At 39.4% G+C, this 26452-nt stretch overlaps 2 protein-coding genes across 3 annotated transcripts in view; one reads left to right on the top strand and one right to left on the bottom strand.

Moving 5' to 3' along the window:
* Ccdc18 (coiled-coil domain containing 18) overlaps window positions 1–7456 on the bottom strand; it is a 101173-nt gene extending 93717 nt beyond the window's left edge. The window contains exons 1-5 of one of the 2 annotated variants that reach the window (XM_008826850.3): window positions 7197–7456; window positions 6550–6716; window positions 4447–4582; window positions 3806–3980; window positions 2647–2805 (exon numbers count right to left, since the gene is read on the bottom strand). In XM_008826850.3, coding sequence (XP_008825072.1) covers window positions 2647–2805; window positions 3806–3980; window positions 4447–4580 — 468 coding nt within the window. In that variant the 5' untranslated portion in view covers window positions 4581–4582; window positions 6550–6716; window positions 7197–7456. The remainder of the gene's footprint in view (window positions 1–2646; window positions 2806–3805; window positions 3981–4446; window positions 4583–6549; window positions 6717–7196) is intronic. The other variant, XM_029560501.1, reaches the window with a different exon arrangement.
* Window positions 7457–7698: 242 nt separating this feature from the next.
* On the top strand, window positions 7699–26452 carry Tmed5 (transmembrane p24 trafficking protein 5; the record flags this gene model as incomplete). Its single annotated transcript, XM_008826843.2, is given in 4 exon segments — window positions 7699–8037; window positions 15063–15160; window positions 23185–23368; window positions 25769–26452. Coding segments are annotated over 4 exon segments (675 nt in total). The 5' UTR covers window positions 7699–7863.

The following is a 26452-nucleotide window of genomic DNA, read 5'->3' as shown; positions in this document are numbered from 1 at the left end:
TCACGTCAAGCGCAGGACCCATGTCAGCTCAATAAAACAAGGGCACAAAGGGAAGGTGAGAAATAAGTGAAGGCCAGCACTAGATTAAGAACTATTTGAGACTGATTGCTGCTAGGTGAGGGAGAGTATAACTAGACTCCAGTGGATGCATTTACACTGAAGGACATTTGGGTATAAATACCTGAATGAAAAGGACTCAGCAGAGTGCATAGGGTTTGGTGGTCAGATAGGGAGAGGCATGGATGGGGAAGGGAGGGTCTGGATTTGAGTGGGAAACGTATGAAATTTTAAAAACTCAATAAAAAAATTAATAAAGAAAAAAAGGGCCACCTCTATACTCACAACATACAGCTTCAAATTACTTCTAAATATCTTCCTCTTAAATATGAGAAATCAAAGCACTAACATCTGAAAAAAGATTCTAAACTAAAATAAAACAAAAAACTAGCAGCAAGCAAAGCCAATACATAAAACAAACAAAAAAATGTTAAATCTTCAGAGCTTAGAGAAAATACTGCATCAGGGTGTTATAATATATAGATATAAGAAGAATTTGCAGGTCAAAAAGACATGTTTCCAGCTTAAAAGAGCCCTCATGTAATCAACAAAAGTGGTAAAGCCTATTCAAAGATATGTCAACATGAAATTTTAAAATGCCAGGGAAAAGGGAAAATTATACAACTTATCATAAGCAAAAACAATGGGAAAAGATTACATGCTGAGGAGAGTGATTAACAATAGCATCAGACTGTCAGTAGCTTTGGGGTTTCATTGTTGTTTTCCTCTCTGCATCAGACCTTTCAAAAGCAGTACTGGAGAACAGACAAGAAAGCAATGCCCCCAAAATTCTGAGATACGATCATTTATATAAAATCTAATCATGAGTTAGGAAGAATTCACAAATATTCAGATAGTCAAGGAAGCAAGCTCCACTTACATAAAGTATACAAGAACGGGATTTAGGAAACGGTAGCTCCAAGTTAGAAAACATAGGAAGTCTTAGACTGGCAACTAGCTAGCAGGCCTGGAAAACAAAACACTCAGGAAGAGAAAAAAGGCTGCTGGGCTCCAGAAACTCACAAAATATTATCAAAATGTAAATTCTGGGGGGGAGATGCTGAGTGGGTAGAGTCACTTACCTCCAAGCCTGACAGTCTAAGTTCAATCCCTGAAACCCACATGGTTGTAGAAGAGAACTGACTCCTGCAAACCATCCTCTGACCTCCACACATGCACTATGGTGCATCTATATGTGTGTGCGCAAGCAAACACACACACACACACACACACACACACACACACACACACTGTAATCTTAAAAAGGTAAATTCTGAATATACTAATTCAGTCAGTGGATAACTTCAGCAAAAAGTTCTTAATAGTGACATATATGTAACATTTAAATCTCACAACGACTCTTGAAAAGACAGCCTTCCTAAAAAAATATTTCATTTTAGCAATTTAGAAAATGTTAAGATGGAGACTAAGGGTTGGAAAGATGGCTCAGCAGCTAAAAGCACTGGCCTGTCTTGCAGAGGACCCAGGTTCAGTTCCCAATGTTCACATGGTGGCTGACAACTGTCTGTAACTCCAGTTCTAGGGGATCTGATGCCCTCTTCTGGCCGCTTCATCATACTCAGCTTTGAGTAATAGTTTTTAAATGTCGAGTATGAACATAAACTGTCCTGAGTACCTTTATTTTGTTTGATGGTGATATTGATCAAACCCAGGACCTATGCTTGCTAGGCAAGTGCTCCACTGCTAACCTATACCCCCAACCCTTCTAAGTGCTTTTAAATATAATATGATTTAAATCTCAAAATCTTCTATTTAAAACAAACAACTTTGTATCTTAGTCCTATTATGTCTTTTTTCTTAAAAAAAAAAAAAAAAAGTTTTGTTGCAATCCATTTTATGGGTATAGTAGAGTTTACCCTACCATATTTCTATGGTTAGATCAGACATTTTGAGTTTTTCCATTTTCAAGTGTTTTTGTTGAGGGGGAGGTGTTATTTGTTTGTTTGTTTGTTTACACAGGTTTTCTTATCGCCCAGGCTGGCTTCAAGGTCTCTATGTAGCTGAGATGACCTTGAAATCCTGCTTCTACCACCTCTACCTCTGAAGTGCTGGAATTACAGGCATGTGCCACCACAATCAGCTAATTCTTCATATCTTGTATGATACCAGTGATATAGTGGGAAAAAACTAAATAGAGAAATTAAGTTATGGTATCACATAATGAAATAAAATGCTAACAAAAAAAATCAATAGAAAAGCCATGTAAATGCATCAGAAAATGCCGAATAGTATATATAAAGTAAAAAACATTAAAAACCAAAACTATTCAAAGCAGTCTGGATTCAACTATATAATAAGCCAATAAGGGGATTTCTAAATGGTAGAAATTTGGGGTGATCTTTCTACTTTTTAAGTTTTCAACAACAAAACTTTAAGAAGCTCATTTATCTTAATGTAAAAACTAAAATGTTCTTCTAAATTATTTTCAGATGTAACCTGATCTCATACCTTGTCAAGTCTATTAGCATATAAAAATTTCTATATACAACACCAGCAATAAATATTTTCCAATTATAAATCATAAAATATTTCAAATATTTCCTTTTGGTCTACTTATGAGATACATACTTTTGCTTTTGACTGTGTCAATTCAAAATGGATAGATTCCATTTTAATCATTAAGGAATGATTCTGTGTGACCAAACAAGCATTCTGTTGCCTAAGTTTATTAAGTTTCTCTCGAAGGCTTTGCATTTCCTGATCCATAGAAGGAGATGAAAAAGATACCTGAAAAATAAAAGCATCTATTTTAAATTATGGATTATTTATAATTAATGGAAAATGGCAACAATTATCATTAAAATGATTCAGCAACTCAGGAAAGTGAGTTGAAAAATTTAGTGAGTACTAATAAAAATGTGTGAGACAATCAGTAACCTTTTCCACTGCTGGTAGGGTTCTATCTTAAGAACAAATTGGAAAAGCAGTGGCACACTTTATTAAATTGCTTGACATTATCTACTAAGTCAACCAAGAATTTTACTCCTTGGTATAAATATGATAGAAACCTTTGCATTTTTGCACCTAAATATATAAACATATTTATAGCTACTGTTCATAAAATATATGAAAAAAATTCACATGCCAAAAATGAGACAAAATATTCTTTAACTTATACATATTATGCTCTTTTAAATATATATCTTAGCCAGGGGTGGTGGTGAATGCCTTTAATCCCAGTACTCAGGAGCAGAGGCAGGTAGATCTCTGAGATGAGGCCATATGGACCTACAAATATGCATTTCTCCCAAGAGTTTTGAAAATAAAAATGAAAATTAAAATTTGTAAAAAAATAATACATGTGCCAAGCATGGTGGTATGTGTCCAGCACTGGGGAGGCAGAGGCAGGTGAATCTCTGTGAGTCCAAGGCCAGCCTGGTCTACATAGTGAGTTCCAGGCCAACTGGGGTTATAGAGAGACCCTGTCTATATAATGTTTGTTTTTTGTTTTGGGGGGTTTTTTTGAGACAGGGTCTCCCTGTAGCCCCAGGTAGAGAGTCTAACCATGTAGCCCTGGCTAGCCTGGAGCGCCTAGAGATCTGCCTGCCTCTTCCTCCTGAGCACTGGGGTTAAAGGCATGCACTAGCATGCCTGGCACAAAGATAATTATATTCTTTTTAGGAGATAAAAAGAACAGTTATATGCCAATCTTGAATACTACAGTAAAATGTGAATAAGGCAGTTAAAAAAAAAACTATTGTAAGTAGTTATGTCTAAAAATAATAACCTTATCTCTTGGCTTTTTCTGAAAATCAGCACTACTACCAGATGTTTTACAGACTTTCTTATAAGGTGGGTAATTCAAATGTCCCAGATGGCTAGGCTGAGTGAGATTGTCCAAAATAAATCTTTCAGATCTTGAAGGATTGCAGACATAATCAGAATTTTCACTTGGACTAACACTAAAGAACAAAAAAAAAGTTGCATTTCAGTTCCAATATTGTTTTTACCACAAATTTCTACATAATAAGAAAATAACCAAAATTAGAACCCTAGTTATGAATGTAAGTTAAATCCACTACATTTTCTTTAATAAACCACAGTTAATTTTCACATTAGCAAAAACTAATTATGTACTTCCTAAGACTCTATGCTAGGATTATTCAGCATTCAAAAAGCAGCTATAATAATGAAAGATTAATAAAGTCCCAAATACATATTTTATACTGATGCCTAAAATATTAAAGATGTTTTCTTAGTAAGTAAATGCTCTTTAATAGTCCCATTTTTCACAAACTGACTATTAAAAAGCATAGAAAATTATGTCATTCCAGAGGTACATCAAACACAACCTATAATGAAGTCTAAGCATTTTACATTTATAAATTAAAGTAACTCTGAATTGTACATGTGATTTTATTTACTTGCCTGGATAACTCTTCCCCTAAATTCTGCAAGCTCCATTCTGTTATCTTTAGTTCATGTCTTAATGAAGCAACGTTTGCAAGCAAACTTTCTTCCTCGTTGTCTTTATTATAGTAGTCTGATGAACGAGATTCCATTTCTTAAAAAAAAGAAATAAGAAAATTCTTGTACCTTTCATGAAGATTCTATTCCATATTCCTGTGGTAATAAAAGTTCATTATTTTCCTACATCATATGTTGCAAAATCTTTCATAACAGTAAAAAAAAAAACAAAAAACACCTACAACATGGAGCTGGAGATACAGCTTAGCAGTTTAAGAGCACCAGCTACTTCAGCAGAGAACCCAGGTCTGATTCCCTGCTAACAGCCATCTTCTGTAATTCCAGTTCTAGAGGAGCCAATGCCCTTTTCTGGCCTCTGTGGACATGCATGCATGTGGTGTACTTACACACATGAAGGCAAAACACTCCTACACATAAAATAATTTTTTTAAATCTTAAAGCCTAAATATGAATTTTCTCCATGGTGTAAAGCCAAAATAGAAAATTCAATGCAATTTCAATGGATTCATTTTCTATTTTAAGGTCCATTCATTACAGTTCCCCTTTTCCTAAGTACATGTAATCTTCCTAACAAGTGTATAAACTATTTTTGTTCTAAGTTCAAAGTGAAGAAACTGATTAAGAAGTTAATTTGCCAGCTGGAAAGAATGTTCTGCAGGTAAAGGCGGACACACACCCACAAAAATGAATCTTTTTTTTTTTTTTTTTAAAAAAAAAAAGGATGTTTGCTGGGCATGGTGGTGCATGCCTGTAGTCCCAGCACTTGGGAGGCAGAGGCAGGCGGATCTCTGTGAGTTCAAGGCCAGCCTGGTCTACATGGTGAGTTCCAGGACAACTGGGGCTACAGGGAGACCCTGCTTCAAAAAGACCAAAAAAAAAGTATGCTTATTTGCTCCAGGTTACACAAATTGTAGAGTCAATCCAAGATTTGAATCCAGGTCATCAGAGTTCACTGACTTTTTAATTATGTTAAGGTATACTTTTATAACTAATTATTACATATCAACTTCAATATGAGGTGTTAGAATTTTTTCTTTTTTGGCCTTTTTGAGACTGAGTCTCCCTGTACCCCCAGCTGGCCTGGAACTCATTAGTTGACCAGGCTGGCCTCGATCTCACAGAGATCTGCCTGCCTCTGTCCCTTGAGTGCTGGGTTTAAAGACACGAGCCACCACGCCCGGCCAGGTGCCAGAATTTTTATCATTACCTTATAAATTGTAGACATATGATAAAATGTTATTATCACTGTCTTTCATATGTTCTTTTCTAAAATTTTTATTTATTTAATTTCACGTGTATGAGTATTTTGTCTACAAGTATGGAAGTACAACTTTGTCATGCACGTGGGGGACAGAAAAGGGCATCAGATCTCCTGGAACTGGAATTAGGGATTTTTTTTAGCTGTCATTTGGGTTCTGGGAACCAAACCTGGCTCGCCTGCAAGGGCAGACACTGCTTTTAGCTGTTGAGTCATCTCTCCAGCCCCCTGTATCTTCTTAAAAGATAAATGTCATCTCTACCCATTCACAATGGTAGTAAAATTTAAAAACACATTCACAAGTTACAGTCACAGATCCAAATGATATTTAGCAGTTCAATTCAAAAAATTATAGAGTGAATCTCGTTTCTTCAATAGATGTGCCATGCATCTCTAGGGTTATGAAACTATACCTGTCTTCACACATTAAAAAAAATCATGATAAAGGTCATTTTACTATACAATTATTAAAATAAAATCCAAAAGCTTTAGAATTCCTATTCTTCCTACAGACCTTTCTGTATAAACCTGTAATTTCATTTATCTTTGATGCCTTTAAATTTTTTCATTTTAGCTCCTTTCATCACCCTTCTTAAAATTCACACCACATCCTAAGCTCCAAAATGTTGAAATTCTTGCATCTTACATTTGAGTGTTTAGAAAAGCTCAATATTTTGAATAAATGAATAACCCCCCCTTCAATCCAGCTAAAATAATTCACTACATTTATTCCCTATTCAAAACTTCTCAGGTGTAGGGCGGATTATTCAAAATTCTCAACTTACTGGAAAAAGTTGAGGCGTGAAATTGAATGAGCTGTTTTAAATGTTTCTACCCGCTTTCCCGCTGGTTTCCACAAATGTGCTTCTCTTTAAATTCGAAGACTTCCCCAAACAGTTGGTGACTCAGGTCCCCATTCTGCTTCACACTATTCAACATCATCTCTGGCTCCCTATAGGATGAGGGTGAAAGGTAAAGAAAATTTAGACTTCAAAATGCCATTCAGTACTGTGTATCATCTAAGTCAGGCTGTATGTTCAGCAATTTCTGTGTATTTTCGTGTAAGAATTTTCTAACTCTTCTGAAGCAGCAATAAATACATCAATATTCAAATATTCAAATATTCTCATTTTCCCAGAGGGCCATTTACCTGTAGTATGTACGTGGAAGGTACATCATCCTAACTACAGCCCTGACAACGGCATCTAGCCCGGAGGACAAGCACTCTACACATCCCGAACGAGATTTCTACGTAGGAGAGATTCACAGTTTTTCAGTCGGTACCCTATCTCGGGAAGGCTCATCTGACACACTAAATCTTCCATTTGCCTGGTGGGAGTAGAGCAAAACCTGACATCCTCCTCTCCGATCTGCATCACATAAACTACACCGCTGCACAACCGCATCCTCAGCAGAACTAAATCAAGCGCACCTCTAGCATCGGTAGAGAAAGATACATCTTCAGAATACACCGATTCCGGTCAAGAGGCTTTTGCTCACCACCCAGGGTTCAGCTGGGGCTAGACACCCCAGATCACGGCGCGCCGCGCGACTCTGCTGCGCTCGGGAGCCTGGGCCCCTCTCCAGGCCACGTTGTCGAAGTCTCAGACACACAGAGCGAAGAACAAGCGAAACCCAGCTGCGCCGAGTTCGAACCGCCGCGGGAGCCGTTGGGCCGCGCCTCCACCCCGCCCCCGGGCCGCCCCGCATGCCCATTGCCGAAGCCCAGGGCATGCCGGGAGTTGTGGGTGGAAGCACAGCAGGGCCCTGACACCTAGTTCGTGGGGAACTACATTTCCCACAACTACCGCCGGAGACGTTCATTGGCGTGGGAAAAGCCTAGGGAATCCTAGGTGGAGTGTGAGGCGGGCGGTGCTCACCCAGGAGGCGCAGAAAGGGGCCACTGGCCCCGCCCTCAGTCCCAGCACCGAGGAGGATAGCGCTTCCCTTTTCCGAGCGAGCTAGTGCCGCCCCCGCCCAAAGTTCCCTGGGACTCGCGATCTCGAGGCCACGAGGAGCCCAGGGAGGAAACGCAGACCGAAGGCGCAAGCACCGTATACCTCGGTCAACGCCTTTGGCCTCAGATCGCCCCGGCAGGGATGGGCGACTCGATCTGGCTGCCCTTCCCGGTGCTCCTCCTGGCCCTGCTGCGCGGGGCGGCCGGCTTCACGCCGTCTCTGGACAGCGACTTCACCTTCACGCTGCCGGCCGGCCAGAAGGAGTGCTTCTACCAGCCCATGCCCCTGAAGGCCTCGCTGGAGATCGAGTACCAGGTAGGAGCGGAGGGCGGACCAGCCTTCTCCCCTTAGCCCGGCTGCACCGCATCCTCGCCGCTCACCCGCGTGGGAAACTTCTGGGTGCACGGCGGGGGAGGTGACTGGGGACGGGGTCTCCAGGGAAGCCGGCCTGCTCCACGCAGGCGCACGGGGCGAGGCTCTGGGGCGCCTGGGACCCACAAGTTTGGCCAGTCCTGGAACTGACAACCACCCCGCCCTCTTCCCTTTCCTCTGGTCGGAAAGAGGCCAATGCTCATGATGCCGGTGACTTTATGCTTTGTTTCTAGATTCACCCTGGGCTAGCTAGCTACTAATACGCTGCAGTTCTGAGAAGTTCACAGTACAGGACTGATTGATACACGTTCTCTTTTATTATTGGACGAAATGAAGACACTTGTTTGAAACACCCCCACCACTTTCACCCAGATCAAATATTATAAATCATCACGGTGTTTGCTTCAGTTAAGAATTTCTGAATTGTGACCATGTGAATATCTCTAAGCCCTATTTTGGAAATATATGGCAACCATATTTCGTTGGTACATTTCCGTCCCACTTGTATATACACTATTTTAAAATCAAATAAGATTAAATCGTATGTTAAAACTTTATGACCTTAATTTCGTTGAACACTGTCAGCGTTTTTCCCATACCATTGTTTTCTTTGTAGTATCTGCAGAATACGCTATTACAAAGAATTGCTTTAATATATTCTGGTTGGGGATTGTTTCTTAAAAGACTACTAGGGATTGTTTCTTAAAAGACTATTAGTTCTACACGGATAATTTAAATGTTTCCAGGTAGCAGTGCACAAAAATATGTGCTGATGTGTGTTATCTCTAAGGATTTTTTTTAACAGAATACTTAATTTATATCCAAATGCTATTTTTTAAAGTTAATGTAGAGATTTTTAAAGTACCCAGTGCTGTTAGGCATAAAACAAAATAAAAGTTAATATAGGTGGGATTGTAGAAGCAACTCAGCAGTTAAGAGCATTTGCTGCTCTTACAGAGAACCTGGGTTTGGTTCCCAGCACCTACATGGTGACTAACAACAGTCTGAAACTTCAGTTCCAAGGGATCCAGTGCACATACATACATGAAGGCAAAACATAGCACATTAAAAAAATGTTATGTAGGTGACTAGAGCAATGACTCAGTAGTAATTGCAGGCACACGGTGCATGTATATACACCAAAACATGCTAAATTAATTTTTTGTTGTTGTTATTCTTTTTGAGACAGGGTCTCCCTGTAGCCCCAGCTGTCCTGGAACTCACTATGTAGACCAGGCTGGCCTTGAACTCACAGAGATCCGCCTGCCTCTGCCTCCCGAGGGCTGGGATTAAAGGCGTGCACCACCACGCCTGGCTTTAAATTAATTTTTAAGTTATGTAGAATTTTTATATGAAGAAACTTTAGAATTAAATTATTTATAAATGTAAATGGTAAGTACAGAGAGTCACATATCTAAAAATCATAGTGAGTGAGGGGCTGGAGAGATGGCTCAGTGGTTAAGAGCACTGACTGCTCTTGCAGAGGACCTGGGTTCGATTCCCAGCACCCACATGGTGGCTACGAACCGTCCTTAACTCCAGTTCCAGGGGAATCCAGAGCCCTCTTCTGACTCACATACATGCACGCAATACACTCATACACATAAAATAAAAATAAAATATTTAAAATCATTGTGAGCAAAACTGAGATTATAACACATTTCTCAATTTCCAGTTGTGTTCAAAAGTTCAGCATTTACTGAACATTTAATATGTGCCAGAACTTGTAAAGTAAGGAATGATAAAAAAAGAATCCTAGCTTTTAGGATTTCTCAGGTTCATAAACAAGTTTTGATTTGGTTTCAGGTTTGCTGCTATCATTGGCTGGCTGGCTGGTTGGTTGGTAGGTTTTTTTGAGACAGGCATTCACTGTGTACTCCAGGCTGGTCTTGAACTCACTGTATAGCCCAGGCTAGCCTTGAACATCACAGCAGTCCTCCTGCCTCAGCCTCCGAAGTGCTAGTATTACATGAGCCGTTACGCCCCACTTAGGTAATTTCAATAAAGTATGGTTAAGTGTTATTAGAATATGGTCACTTCTTAGGTTCAGAGAATAGGCTTGCTGGAAAAAATTAAATCTGAAAATGAGATATGAATGCAAGAAATGAGGTCAATTTCAGAAAGGGAAACTGAGCAGGCAGTTTTGAAATGTATAGTTTGAGTGTTTAGGGCAGGTATGTGTGTACTCTGCACTACAAGTATTGAGTTTTAATTAGCTTTAAAGACTGTAAAGTCTAAAGGAAGGAGTAGCAAAAAAGGAACTAGATCAGGAGGCCAGGCAGTGGATCGGGAACCATAACCTTGTGTGCCATGCTAAGTAACTCATTCCCTCATTTTTGGCAAATGACACTTGAGACCTAAGCAAATTGCTGGCTGGAGTGTGAAGGCAGATTTGAGGGAAGACAAGTTAGAGGCAAGGAAACCAACTATAGAATTAGTGAAAAACTCTAGGTGAGTAAACAATTTTTATTAATAAAAAATTCCTTAGAAGCCAGGCATGATGGTGCATGCCTATGTTGGAGACTCAAATAATGATCAACCTCTGGAAGGTTAAGGTAGGAATATCACAAATTCAAGTCTAGCCTGGACTACATAGTGAGGCCCAGTCTCCAAAAAAAAAATTCCTATTTACCCATATATCTTAGAAAAGAAATCTGTTGTCATCTTGGGTTCAAAGCCTGCATTCACAGTCCTGATTCCTTAAAACTTGTGTGATCTTGAACAAGTTACAGTTATATAGCTTGCTGTATGTTTAAACTTTGTATCTTTAGTTGTGTTCCATCCCCCCCTTTGAGACAGGGTCTCCTGTAGCCCAGGCTGGCCTCAAACTTGCTATTGGCCCAGGATGGCCTTGAACTCATGGTGATCCTCATGGTGATTCCCCCTTAGCCTCCCAATAGTTATCTTTTGAGCCAGGAAATACACTCATATACATAAAAAATAATAAAAATAAAACATTTTTTAAAAAGAAAAACTAGGGGCTGGAGAGATGGCTCAGCAGTTAAGAACACTGGTTGTTCTTGCAGAAGACCTGGGTTCGAATCCCAGCACCCACATGACAGCTAACAACTGTCTGTAACTCGTTCCAGGGGATCTGATGGCTTCTTCTGTCCCCAAGGGCATTGTACGACATGGGTGAACTTACCTACGTGCAGGCAACACACTCATTCACATAAAATATAAAATAAAAAAATTTTTAAAAAGAAAAAGTAGTCAGTGGGCATAGTGTTTTCTTTTTAAGAAGCTACACTATATAGTATTTTTAAAAAATGTTTTTCAAAAGTTTTTGCATATAGAAGAGAAATGATAGCCATTGAAAGTTTTTCTCTATTCTTCCTTTTTTTCATTAAAAACTATTGCTTAATTTATAAAGTGGTGGGGGAGGCCTGGAAAGATGGCTCAGCAGTTAAGAGCACTGACTGCTCTTGCAGAGGACCTGGGTTCAAATCCCAGCACCCACATGATGGCTAACAACCACCTGTAACTCCAGTGTCAGGGGATCCAATGCCCTCTCTGACCTCTGTGGGCATTGCACAACACAGGTGCACTTACATGCATGTAGACTCATACACATAAAAATAATAAAAATAAAACATTTTTGTAAAAAAAGCCAGTGGGCATAGGTGGGTTTTTTTTTAATTTTTATTGAACTTTTGGTATATATCATACAGAACAACTCAGTCTTAATCATCTTTATAACCCATCCCCACTGGCACCCTCCCATACCACCCCCCACTGGGTCATCCCTGTTAAGGCCAACTGCGTTGTCAGTGTCCCCAACCGTTCCCCAGTGCAAGTCCATTCACTAAGTCTAGTCAGCCCATATAGAGTCCTTTGTTTTAGGAAGATCAGCTCTTCTTCATCTAGCAGCTATCAGTTGCCTGTTCATACAATTCTATGGCAATGGTGTCAGCATACACAGGTGTTTTTTAAGAAGCTACACTATATAGCATTTTAAATCAATGCTTTTCAAAAATATAGTTTTGCATATAGAAGAGAAATATAGCCATAATAAAAGAAGAGAAATGAAAGAGGGAGACATGAAGACAGATGAGCAGACGGTGCTATAGAGCAACGTCACCACACTTGAATTGTGTAAGATGACAGAAGATGTTAAAATATTTGCTTTGCTAACAAAACACTGTTAGGATCAGCAACCTTAGAATTGTTGAAATAGTAAATGGGAGTACCTGTTCCAGTCTCCCTCTGGCATAGGGGCTGAGAACTCAGGGGACCGCCTGAGATTGCCTGGATCCTGCCCCCACATGATAAAGCCTTTGAGAGGGAACTGACACTGATTCTAGCCACGCCAGCAGCTATCAAAGTGCCTGAAAACAAATCCTGAGTCCATCACTCTCCAGTCCATCCTTGGAAGACAAAAGAAAAATGAGGAGGAACCCAGAGGGATGCTTTTGGAAGCTCTCGTCAAGAAATCCCAATGGACTCTCATATGAACATTTGAAATTTGCCCTGTTCTGACTTTTGGTTCCTTGTCTAGAACTTATAATGCTCACTACTCTTGCCTTTACTTCTCCTTCACATCCCCTATTCACCAGGCAAGGACCTTCTTTTCTCCTTACAGATAAGAGTTATGCAACTTGGGAGTCTTTTAGATAAACTCATTGAAGAGGTACCCCAATTGCCTCACCCTGCGTCCCTGTTCAGCATAGAAGCAAGAGCGGTCTGTATCCCGATTCTCTATCAGCAGTTTGGGTAACCTCTTCAGAGGATGGTGTGATAAGAATAGGAGGTAACTGGCTAGGCAGTTAGGGTAAAAAGACTCCAAAGAAAAGTAGCCAGTTTCTTGGCTAAAAGTCAAAATGTCCTTGGACCTCTTAGCAATTTACTCTGTTCCAAAGGCCAAAAACATCAAAAGTATTTCAGAACTCTTATCTAATCCCTAAAATATTTTAGGGTTACCTCTTCGAGGGGGAATGTTAGAGTAGCAAAAAGCCCCATTGAAAAAGAAGGAAGGAAGGAAGGAAGGAGGGAGGGAGGGAGGGAGGGAGGGAGGGAGGAGGCACGAAGTTGTCAGAAAAAAGAGATGGGGAGATATGGGAGGTGTTGGAGGGAGGGATTGGGCATGGATTTGATCAAAACACTTTATATTGCATGTATGAAATTCTCAATAAAGTTTTTTTAAAAAAAAATAGAAAATGGGGGCTGGACAGATGGCTCAGCGGTTAAGAGCACTGACTGCTCTTGCAGAGGACTAGGGTTCAATTCCCAGCACCCACATGGCAGCTACGAACCGTCCTTAACTCCAGTTCCAGGGGAATCCGAAGCCCTCTTCTGACCTCCATGGCATTGCACGACACAGGTGCACTCACATACATGCAGGCAATACACTGATACACATAAAATAAAAATAAATATTTTTTAAAACATAGCAAATGGCCATGTGAATATTTTACCCATTATAAAGGTACTTCAGACCCACATAGCATATGACTAAGTATCAAAAACAGGGCAGGCATGTATTCTTCAGGGAAACAAAGACCAGTATGAGAGTGCTGGGGAGGAGTAAGACCATGTCAAAGAACTCAAGTTGGCTCTTGAAGGAAAAAATGAGAATGGGGACAGCTGGATGAGGAACTCCTCAGGAATGGAGCAGTGCTGGCGGCTACCCTGCTTACTCACTAAAAATTACTCTGGAGAAAGATAGCTCCACCCAGATTTTGACCATACCACTTACTACTGTATCACCCTCAAAAAATTACTTGTCTATGGCCTCAGTTTTTGTTTTGGTTTATTAAAATAAGAATAATAGGTCCATCTGGGCATGGTGGCCTTTTTAATTCCAGCATCAGGACAGTGGCAGGCAGAGCTCTTTGAGTTCGAGGCCAGCCCTGTCTACAGTGAGTTCCAGGCCAGCCATGGTTATATACTTAGATCCTGGGGACTTGCTGACCAGCCAGTATGGGTGAAATGACATGCTTCGGGTTCAGCGAGAGACCCCTGTGTCAAAAAATAAGATGATGACAGAGGAAGACACCCAGCACTGACCTCCGGCCTACAGACATGCACACTCAGTTATACAGAATGTCTTAAATCGCCTCAGTTTTTAAAAAGGGGCTGAGCATTTAACTGTTCTTTCTGTTCATGCTACAGAGCTTCTCAATGAAGGCATTGTTTTAGAAAGATTTTAGCTGGGCATGGTAGCACATACCTTTAATCCCAGCACTTGGGAGGCTGAGGCAGGTGGATCTCTGTGAGTTCAAAGCCAGCCTGGTCTACATAGTGAGTTCCAGGACAGCTGGGGCTACAGGGAGACCCTGTCTCAAAAAGAGCCCCCCCCCAAAAAAAGAAAGATTTATTTTAGTAATGTCCACAGGGCCTAAATTTAAGTAATGGCAATAGGAATGGGTAAGGAAGGGACAAGTTCCAAAAGTAAATGGAATTGGGCTAGATGGATTCTCTCAGCTATTTCTATAACTTTGGTAGCCTTCTATCCCTCTAGGTTTAGAAAGAAAAATCTTAAGGCTGGGGAGATGGCTCAGCTGTTAAGAGCACTGGCTGTTCTTACAGAGGATTGGGGTTTGGTTCCCAGCACCCACATGGTGGCTAACAATTGTCTGTAACTTCAGTTCCAAGGAATCTGATGCCTTCTTCTGACCTCCATGGACATTGAACAACATGGGTGCTGCTTCACACATGCAGCCAAAACACTCAGAAAAAATAAAAGTAATAAATAGAAAGTAGAGCACAACATGCATGAAGATGTATATGGACATGTGCACACACACACACACACACAAAACAACTTTTTTGTCTTTTTGAGACAGCGTGTTCCTGTAGTCCCAGCTGGACTGGAACTCACTATATAGACCAGGCTGGCCTCAAACTCACAGAGATTCCCCTGCCTCTGCCTCTCAAGTGCTGGGATTAGAGGCATGAGCCACCACACCTGGCCTTCACACACAAAATTTTTTCTATTTTATTATAATATATATTTTCTTCCTCTATAGGTTTTAGATGGAGCAGGATTAGATATTGATTTCCATCTTGCTTCTCCAGATGGCAAAACCTTAGTTTTTGAACAAAGAAAATCAGATGGTGTTCACACGTGAGTAATCTGCTTGTTTGTTTGTGGCACAGTCTCTGTGTTCATGTATCCCTGGTTGGCTTGGAACTTGCAACAATCCTCCTACCGTAGCCTCCTGAGTGCTGGGATTACAGTCCTGTACTACCATGTCCAGCTAAATAATCGGATTTGTTTTGGCTGAACACTAGTGAAAGGCGGAGAAAGTTAGTACATTAGTACATTCATTACTGTAGTATTGTATATATTATATAACTCCATATTTTAAAGTCTTCCATCCACCTAACTCTTACTAAATTTGGAGGGTTTGTTTTGAGTCTAGGTAGGGTCTTTGTTGCCCACAATTACCTCAATTCCATGGGCTCAGGGGATCCTGCTGCCTTAGCTGCCCCAGTAGCTGTGACTATCGGTATCCACACCAAGGGGACCATACCCAGCTAACTTTTTCCTTATCTTTGGTTAATCTACTGTAACATTTTATACCTGCTGTCTTGGCTAACATAGGCTTTCCATTTTAACTGGAAAACTATTCTTCCAAATTAGATAGATTAGATGGTTATTTTCTTTGTTATGCAGAACCTTTTAAATTTTATTTAATCTCCATTTGTTATGAGATTATTTCCTGTGCTACTGGAGTCCTTTTCAGAAAGTTTGCCTGTACCTTTATCTTGAAGAGTTTTTATTGTGCTTTTCTCTGGCAATTTCAAAGTTTCAGGTTTTATATTGCCAGAGTGAAGACAGACTACAGAATGGGGGAAAAATCTTCACTACACAGCAGATGGGCATTGATACCTAGATTATATAAAGAACTAAACACGAAAAAAATGTTACCCAATCAATAAATAGGCCAATGAACTGAGCAGACAGTTCTCAAAAAAGAAATACAAATGGCCAGTAAAGGAAATGCAAATTAAAATTGACTTGAGATTCCTTCTCACCCTAGTCAAAATAGCTATCACCAACAAAACAAGTAACAATAAATGCTGGCAAAGATGTGGGGAGAAGAACGCTGATACACTGCTGTAAACTGTTGTAGCTCTGAGAGTCAGTATGAGGTTTCTCAAAAAACTAAAAATAAAGCCAGGTGTGGTAGCAATATGCCTTTAATCCCAGAACTTGGGAGGCAGAGGTAGGCAGATCTCTGGTGATTGAGGCCAGTCTAACCTAGTGAATTCCAAGCCAGCTGTGGTTACAGGGAGACCCTGTCTCAAATGACCAAAGGTGGGTGGGCAGGGTGGAGGTGGGGGAAACCCTATAACTACCATATGACCCAGTTGTACCGATCTTAGGTATATACCCAAAGGACTCTTAAATTCACCATACTATAGAAATACTGGTACATCATAGCTAGGAAATGAAACCAGATACCAACTTAGATATCTATCAACAAATAAAGAAATGTGGTATACATACACAATGGAGAAATCATCAATAACTTAACTCTCTTTATTCAACGCACAAGTTATAATGGCTAAGTAGAATTCAGTTAAGGAAACTAAAACAAATTATTTTATTTTGGGGCTGTCTGGAGAGATGGCTCAATGGTTAAGAGGACTGACTGCTCTTGCAGAGAACATGAGTTCAATTCCCAGCACCCACATGGTGGCTAACAACCATTTGTAACTCCATTTTCAGGGGAGTTCTGGCCTTCATGGGCATTGCACACACATGATGCACTTATATACATACAGGCAAAACACTCGTACACACAAAATAAATATAATTAAATATTTTCTTTAATCTTACTTTTTGTTGCTGTTTTTTGTTTTTGTTTTTTTGAGACAGGGTCTCCTGTAACCCCAGCTGGTCTGGAACCCAATATGTAAACCAGGCTGGCCTCAATCTCTGAAATCTGCCTGCTTCTGCCTCCTGAGTGGTGGTATTAAAGGTATGCACCACCATGCATAGCTAAATTAAAAGTTTTTTTAAAGCTATGACTAGTGAATTTAACTTTGTTGTAACTTTTCTGAGTAACTTGTAGTTTTGTGTATATATAGCAATGTCAGTTGTATATGTATGGTTTATATAAGCATGTAATAGCAATATAATTAAATTTTTTTAATCTTTCAGAATTTTTCAACAAGTGAAATGTTATAAAATGCTTTTGTACTTAATCCATTTCCCAATTACAGTGATTGAAATGGTCTTAATGTTCTTTTGACTGAATCTGAAACTGGGTTCCTGTTCTATCATCTCTGAAATGTTTGAAAAATTAATTAATTTTTTGAAAATTCTTTGAAAGTTTTAATATTTGCTATGTTAGTGAGAAACTAACTGGTAGTTGTTCAGATATTAATGATTTTTTTCTCAGCATTTAGCATAATAAATGAAGGGTGGAATAACCTCTTTAGAACTAAATAGTGAAATATAAGCTAGTTTTATTTAATTCTCCACCCAAACATTGAGGATTGAACATAAATATGTACAGGGCTTGAGAGATGGTTCAGTGGTTAAGAGCACTTGCTGCTTTTGCAGAGGACCCAGGTTTGGTTCCCAGCACCCACATGGTGGCTCTCTGTTACTCCAGTTCCCAGGGATCCAACACCCTCTTCTGGCCTCCATAGGCAATGCACACACATGATGCACTTACATGCAGGCAAAACACTCATACACAAAATAAAATTTTAGAAAAATTAAACATAAATATGTATAAGGGACCCAATAGTAGTAAAGTGGCATATTGTGGAGCACTTTTATATGACTTCCAGATTAATCAATTCTCTTAAGAAAACTATCTATTGGCCTTTTTTTTTTTTTTTTTTTTTTTCCTGTCTTTTTGAGACAGGGTCTCCCTGTAGCCCCAGCTGTCCTGGAACTCACTATGTAGACCAGGCTGGCCTGAAGTCACAGAGATCCGCCTGCCTCTGCCTCCAGAGTGCTGGGCTTAAAGGCGCGTGCCACCACACCCAGCTATTGGCCATTATTTTTAGCATCATTCTTATACGCCTCTATATTATCTGAATCCTTGCTGCTTTTCAGATACCAGGCAAGCCCAATGAGAATAATAAAATCGGAAATTCAGGTAAGATTGAGTTTTAAAAGGCCACAAATTATTATGCCTGAACATTTCTTGTCTCTTTTTGAGCAGTATCCTACCCATTTAGAATATATCCAGATGTGTCCAACTTTTTGATACTGCAGCACAGTCTACAAAGTTTATATTCAAGATGCATGATACACATTTTTCTTTTTTGTTTTTATTGTTTGGTTGGTTGGTTTTTCTTTTTAAAACTGTTCCCCATTCTACTCAACAGTATTTGCTCAGGATGTGACAAAGTATCTGAGAAAGTCAACTTAAAAGAGGAAAGGTTGATTTTATGATTTTCAGAGGTTTCATCAACTCCATTATTTGGCTCCATTTTTTTAGGCCCATGCATGATGAGGCAGAATATCATGGTGGCAAAGATGTGCTAGCATGTAGCTCACCTCATGGCAGACGGGGCAGAGAAATAGCTAGAGAAGTGACCCAGGGACAAAAAAATCCTCTTCCAGGATACACACTACTGCCACTCCTGTCTATTTCAATTATCAGCACCCATGAGCCCGTCACTTCTAAACACGGCGTGGGACCTAGCCTGTAACTTACAAACCTTTGGGGGAAATTTCATACACAAATCATAAAAGGAGATGGCCAAGAATGAAGGCAGATCTGAGCAATGTTATAGAAAGAGCTATTAATTTAAAGATCAGAAAGCTAAGCTTTAGGGCTAGGTATGTAGCTCAGTGGTAGAGTTCAGCATGTGCAAGGCCCTGGGTTTTGTCCGCACTACCACTGTAAAAAGACGGAGAAAAACCCAAGCTTCCTCTTTGCCTGCAGTGGGCTATAGGATCATACAAATATATCTTAACCTGCTTGAACTTTGTTTTACTTACCTAGAAAAGATCAATTATGCCAACTTCCAATGTAATAATGATTAAAAGGCATTAAGTATATGAAAGTAGTGGGTAAATTATTAAAGGGTATACAAGTGCTAATTTGTTTTAATGTAAAAATTCATTCACATTGCACATGCTTAAAGAAAACAATAAATTGGGGCTGGAGAGATGGCTCAGTGGTTAAGAGCACTTACTACTCTTGCAGATGACCTGGGTTCGATTCCCAGCACACACATGGTGGCTAACAGCCATCTGTAACTCCAGTACCAGGGATCCAACGCCCTCTTCTGACTTCCATGGGCATTGCACGACACAGGTGCACCTACCTACATACAGGCATTACAAGCATACACATAAAATAAAAATAAAATATTTAAAAAAGGAAAAATAAATTGGAACTAGGAGAAAAGATGGAGATTAATATAAAGATGAGAATCATATGTTGTATTCAAGTTACAGAATGTAATAATGCCTCTGGAAACTTAATTGTTGTACCAGCAAATTGGAAATAAGAAAACTGCAAAAACCATTTTTAAGCCTTCCATGAACAGCCATAACCAAAACTAAAATGGAGTTTGACTTGTGCATTTTTTTAGGGTTAACTTCAAAAAGAAAAACTGGGAAGTCAGATGAGTAGTCATTACATGGCACTAGTTATGAAAACTGAATTGTTAGGACAATGAGATACCAGTGATTAGAACAAGGCAGAACAGGAGATTGAACATTTTGAGTTTGGTAGCTGTAGTGAATCTATGAAAGAATGTCCCAAAAGAAAATAATGGCTTTAGGTTAAAACCAAAGAATGGGTTTTCTTCGCTGGCATGAACGTATGGTGTGGCATTAGCAGGACATTTCAGAAAGGCTCATGTTAAGGAAGGTTCTTGCCATATCAACTCTTGCCGCCGTGACACCATTGTACCTCTCCCCAGTTCTTAGGAGCCTGGTTGTGTTTCTTCAGATCACATAAGATAGAAGTCTTCCTTGCATGTATGTGCAACACACACACACACACACACACACACACACACACACACACACACGCACACACATTTTGTAATTCCCTCTTGAACATTTTGGCCCCTGCACCTAAACAGTCTCACTGAGGGCATAATGCATAATTGGAAGTTTGCCTGTTTGGGGGCATTTTTTTTCTTTTAGTTACTTACTAGAGATCGAACCTAGGCTCTCATGCATGCTGGTTAAGGGCTCTACCACCTAGCTATATTCCCCAGCAGTTGTTTTAGGCATTTTTAAGTTGCAGTGAGTACTAAGCATCCTCTGATGTATGCTTCTGGTCCCCAAATTGACAGGTTCCAAATAGATCAGTTTGACTGAAGATCTTGACATGAAAAGTGTAATTTGGACTCTGCCTTTGTCAAACGTTATCAAAAATGCTGCATATCAACCAAAGAAAAATATAGACAACATATGCTGAGACATAGGAGGTGCAAGTTATTAATGTTCAGTTTTTTGTTTTGTTTTTTGATGGTGGTTGGTGAGACAGGGTCTCACTATCTAGCTGTTCTGAAACTCCCGATGTAGAACAGGCTAGCCTCAAACTCACAGAATCCACCTGCCTCTACCTCCCAAGTGTTGGGATTAAAGGCACATGCCACCAGCCCAGTCACATCCACTTTAATAAAGATGATGGCTTCAAGGTATTAGAGGAAAGTATTCATCCATATCCTCTCTAACTCCCTACCCCATTGCTTAGATCTAATTCTAGTTGAAGCCTCCCTCTAGAAATGAGTAGAATTGGGTACAGGCAATATAAATGCAGCTAGAAAGGTTCATCTAAGTAAATGGGACACGTGTGTATATATATATATATACATACACATATAAATATAATATATATTATATATACATATATAATATATATAATATCTGATCGTTTTAAGACAGGGTCTCCCTGTAGCCCCAGCTAGCCTGGAACTCGCAATATAGACCAAGCTGGCCTTGAACTCAGAAGATCTGCCTCAAAAGTGCTAGGATTAAAAGTGTGCACCATCATGCCCAGCTGTTTGCTAGATATATTTAAACCCTTATTAGAAAATAGTCTCTTTTATATGGGACAAGAGCCACCCAATTAATATACACATTAGGTATACTGACTTTTGTAAAATGTTCTTTGCAATTTACAGTAGCCCCCTGGCTTGGTAAAAAAAAAAAAAAAAAGACCATATATGGTGAGAGAGATGGCTCGGCAGGTAATAGCACTTGCTGCTAAGCCTGATGACTTGAGTTCAGTCCCTGGCACCCACACAGTAGAAGGAAACACTCGATTCCACTCCCACAAGTTGTCCTCTGACCTCCACACTCATACTCTGGCACATGTGCACCCACTCCCCTCACACAAAATTAAAAAATTTTTTGAGGCAAGGTCTTGTTATATACCTTAGGCTGGCCTTGAACTCTGAGATCCTCCTGGCTTCACTTCCTGAGTGCTGGGATTACAGGCATGCATCACCAAGCCCAGCTAAAAGGGTTTTTAGAAAGACCATATAGATATCTTTTATTTGAATCAGTAATTCGCATTGGATAAATTTTTGAAGTCAGTAACTCTCCTAGAGTATCTGAGCTGATTTTGGAATAATTTGTTAAAATGTTATCAGCAGTCTGCTGTGAAATAAATAGGCACTTCATTGATGCATTATGAAGATGTAAACTAGTTTTGTCATTCTCTCAAGTAGTGTTTGTTTTCTTTAGGGCCAACAGTTGTAAATGTCGTTAGCATGTAGAATGTTTTCCTTTTTTGAATTTCTCTCCACCAAAAGAAGGGGGAAACCAAGAGTTGTCAGAAAATCACTTTGTCAACTCTCATGAAGGTAGTAAGATTTGTTTTCTTGCCAGGCATGGTGGTGCCTTTAAACCCGGCACTCAGGAGACAGAGGCAGATGGAGCTTTATGAGTTTGAGGCCAGCCTGGCTTACATAGTGAGTTCCATGCCAGCCAGAGACACATAGTGGACCTTGTCTCAAAATAAAAAAGTTCTTTGTTTTGTTTTTGAGGCAGTCTCAACACTATCCTAGACTGGACTCAGAGGCAGAGCAATCCTCCTGCCCCAGCCTCCTAAGTTTTGGGATTTACAGGCATGAGCCACAGTACCCAGCAAGACTAAGATCTTAAGTTAGTTTAGATGTGAATGGCACTCAGTACAGGTAATGCCATTGAGAGTAAATGTTGCAGTTACTGGCTACAGACCTCATCTTTAATCTTGGTAACTGTATTATAAAGATACACTTAATCTGTAGGCCTAAAAGAACACCCAGGTACAATCACTGCTTTCTTTTTAAAGAATGATTTTAGTATGTATGTGTATGTGCCTGTACTTGTGTACATGTGTAGTGCCCAGAGACCAGAGAGTATGTTGGATCCCTTGAAGATGGGGTTACAGATGGTTGTAAGCCATGTGGGTGCTGGGAACCAAACTTTGCTCCTATGGAAGAGCAGTAAGTGCTCTTAACCACTGAACATATCTCCAGCCCCAACAATCACTGCTTTTGAAAACAAAACAAAATTCAGTTTATAGATTAATCTCAATTGAAGGGTACATTGGCTGTCATATTTGCATATGACTAGGACTCACCATAAGTTTAATTTGTAAGTATTAAAGCTTATTATAATTCATATCACTGGGCTGGAGAGATGGCTCAATGGTTAAGAACACTGGTTATTCCTGTAGAAGACCCAGGTTCTAATCCCAGCACCCACATGGCAGCTAACAACTGTCCGTAACTCCAGTTCCAGGGGATCCGACAGCCTCTTCTGTCCTCTGCAGGCATTGCATGACACCGGTGCACTTACCTACATGCAGGCAATACACTCATACACATAAAATAAATAAAAATAATAAATAAAATATTTAAAATAAAGAATTCATACCACATATTTAGGCCTTGAAGCCTAGTTTTAAAAAAAAAATAGATCAAGATCATTTAGAATAACTTGCCAAGTAAACTCCAAGAATATCTAAGTTGCAACTATCTTGAATTTATTTTCAGGGCTTTTTTTTCCCAAGAAATTATACTTATCTTTGAATACTAATGAACCCTCTCAGCAATGTCTGATTACTATACACTGTGTTGTTTCTTCTGTTTTACCTTTAGTTGTACCGTTGATCCCAGGTAGGAAGTACAGATAACTGAAACTGCCCTTTTTTTAAAATATAGTGTAGAGACTGAAGTTGGTGACTACATGTTCTGCTTTGATAATACATTCAGCACCATTTCAGAGAAAGTCATTTTCTTTGAATTGATCCTGGATAATATGGGAGAAGAGGCTCAAGAACAAGAAGACTGGAAGAAATACATTACTGGCACAGATATGTTGGAGATGAAACTGGAAGACATCCTGGTCAGTATGACCTTTTTATTCAGTAATGACATTGAAGCACCCAGAGTTCTTACTGTATGAGAGAGACTGAGCTTAGCATTTTTGTCTGTATCATCCAGGAAAATTTGTTCATAATACTTGTTTATGTTTTGCTATAAATTTTAATTTATTTTATGTGTATTAACGTTTTCCCTGCACATACGTAAGTTACCCACTTGCATACAATTTCCACAGAGGCCAGAAGAGGGCATCAGATCCTCTGGAACTGAAGTTGGAGATGGCTGTCGCCACGTGGATGCTGGCAACCAACCCTGGGGTCCGCTGCAAGAGCAGCCAGTGCTCTTAACCTCTGAGCCATTTCTCCAGGCCCACCATTAATATTTTTGACATAATTTCATATCTCAATTTTAACTCATGTTCATTCATATAGCCCTTTTAAAAGTTTTCCAAATCACTTAACAGAATACTTTCTTGGGACTAGAGAGATGGCTCTGAGGTTAAGATCACAGGCCGCTCTTGTAGAAGACCCAGGTTTGATTCCCAGCACCCACATGGTGGCTACAACTGTGTGTAACTTCAGTTCCAGGGCATCCAATGCCCTCTTCTGATCTCCACGGACCTTGTACCCACCTACATGCAGGCATTACACTCATACACATAAAATAAAAATGATAAATATTTTTAAAAATTCTTTCAGAAGATGTACATATATAAATATATACAAATTTATTTTCTTACAGTTCAGGAAGTCACAAGTCTGAAATTAATTTCCCAGGTCTAATGTCTAAAGGTGCTGGCAGAGCTGAGCCCTTCTTTTAAGGGCTTCAGGATTCTTCTTTACTTCAGGGCTGCTGGCATTCCATGGCTTGTGGCCCCTTATGTCACTCTGAACTCTTAAATCTGTCACCATAATGCTTGTGATTACACTGGACCTGCTTGGATAATCTAGAATAACCTCAAGATTCTTAATTATAGCTGCGAAGTTTCCTTTACCATAAAGTAACATTCAAAATATGTAATTCAAAGTGCCTCTTAGAAGACTTTTTTGTTGTTTGAACATCTGTGAATTACAAACAGATTATGCTTTTGATTGCATGGTATATGTATCTAAAAAGGAAATATTTTCTAATTTCACTAATATTTTGACTAAATATTTACATTTCAAAACAAAACCATTGTTTTACTAGATACTCCACTTGCCATACCAACATTCAAAGAACAAAACGTAGATACACAATGCATTAGGCAATAGGTAATAGTTGGCAAATAACTAAAAATTTGTATTTTAAAACTTAATCATGGAGGTTAACCAATGGAGAGATAGCTCATTGGTTAAGAGCACTGGCTGCTCTTGCAGAGGACCCAGGTTCAATTCCCAGAACCCACATGGCAACTAGCAACCATTCATAACTCCACCTTCAGTGATCTGACTCCCTTTGATGGCCTCAGCGGGCACTGCACATACATGATGGATGCACTTGCATGCAGGTAAAACACTAATTTTTTAAAACTAAATCACCATATTTGAGAGATTAATCAGTGGTTAAAAGCACTTGCTGCTCTTGCAGAGGACCCAGATTCCATTTACAGTACCCATATGGCAGCTAACAACTGTCTGTAACTCTAGCTCCAGGGGATCCAAAGACTTCTGGCTTCAATGAACACCAGGCATGCCCATCTATGGTGCACATACATACATGCAGGCAAACACTCATACACACAAAATAAATCTTTTAAAATATTTTATGTATATGAGTCCATTGCCTGAATTTATGTAAGTGTGCCCATGTCATGCAGTGCCCAGAGGTCAGAAGAGGGTGTTGGGTCCCCTGGAACTGGAGTTAAGGACTATTAGTCTCCATGTGGGTGCTGGAAACTGAACCTGGGTCCTCTGGAAAAGCAGCCAATGCTCTTAACTGCTGAGCCATCTCTCTAGCCCCCAAAATCTTTTTTTTTTTTAATCATTTTTTTCATGGTCGTTAGGTCTAAAAAAGAGATAATGTATATAAAAGTCCTAGTGAAGTGCTATTTAAATCTTTTCATCTTATGTCTTTTCAATTCATGGGATCTTTATTCCTTGTTAAACAAATCTAAATTTATCATTACTCTTCTATAAACTTCCAGAGGCTCTCTAGGTAACACAAGTCCTAGAGAATTGTGTAGCCATCTATTTAAAAAACTTTAAGTTGTTATTTTCTTTGAAACAGGGTTACAGCCCCTGGCTGGCCTGGTTTTCCCATGTAGACACACTGGCCTCAAACTCAAAGATCTCCTGCCTCTGCCTACCAAGAGCTGGGATTAAAGGTGCATGCTACTATCCCCAGTCCTATTTTGATTTTTAAAACTAGCATGAAGTATACTGTTAAAGTTACTTTAAATTTCTAAGTATTTTTCATAGTAAAATTATTTTATTTTTTCCAGGAATCCATCAACAGCATCAAGTCCAGACTAAGCAAAAGTGGTCATATACAAACCCTGCTTAGAGCATTTGAAGCTCGTGATCGAAACATACAAGAAAGCAACTTTGATAGAGTCAACTTCTGGTCTCTGGTTAATTTACTAGTCATGGTGGTGGTGTCAGCCATTCAGGTTTATATGCTGAAAAGTCTATTTGAAGATAAGAGGAAAAGTAGAACTTAAAACTGCTAAGGAGATTACTTAACAATTGAAAAGGAAGAAGGTGGAGAATTTTAATACGCTGTCACAGCCAAGATCATTAATAGTCTTTTACAAAACGTTTTCAGGAAAGTTAGTGAAATTTTAATGTGAAAGCAGTCTTCACTTTGTGTCCAGTTAACTTTATTGACCCAGTTGTACTTAAGTGTATGATAGCTATATAAAACTTAGGTTTAATTGAATGAAGCCATATTAATTAACTTTTCCTAAATTTGATAAACTTTCCCAAATAACATACAGGAGTTAACTAACTGAACACTGCTCATAAACATAGAGCCAGCTTGCTTTTGCACAGAAGTTTTTCTAGATATATGGCAGTTACAAATTAATTAAAGAAGGTTCCAGTGTATCGGGTTCTAAATCATTTAAGGATTATGTAATCACAGACCGAATAGGTCAGCTTTTCTCTATTTACATATATATGCATAT

The sequence above is a fragment of the Nannospalax galili genome, unplaced genomic scaffold, assembly GCF_000622305.1.
Source record: "Nannospalax galili isolate Female #2095 unplaced genomic scaffold, S.galili_v1.0 scaffold451, whole genome shotgun sequence".
NCBI lineage: Eukaryota > Metazoa > Chordata > Mammalia > Rodentia > Spalacidae > Nannospalax > Nannospalax galili.
This window is presented reverse-complemented; position numbering and strand designations above follow the sequence as displayed.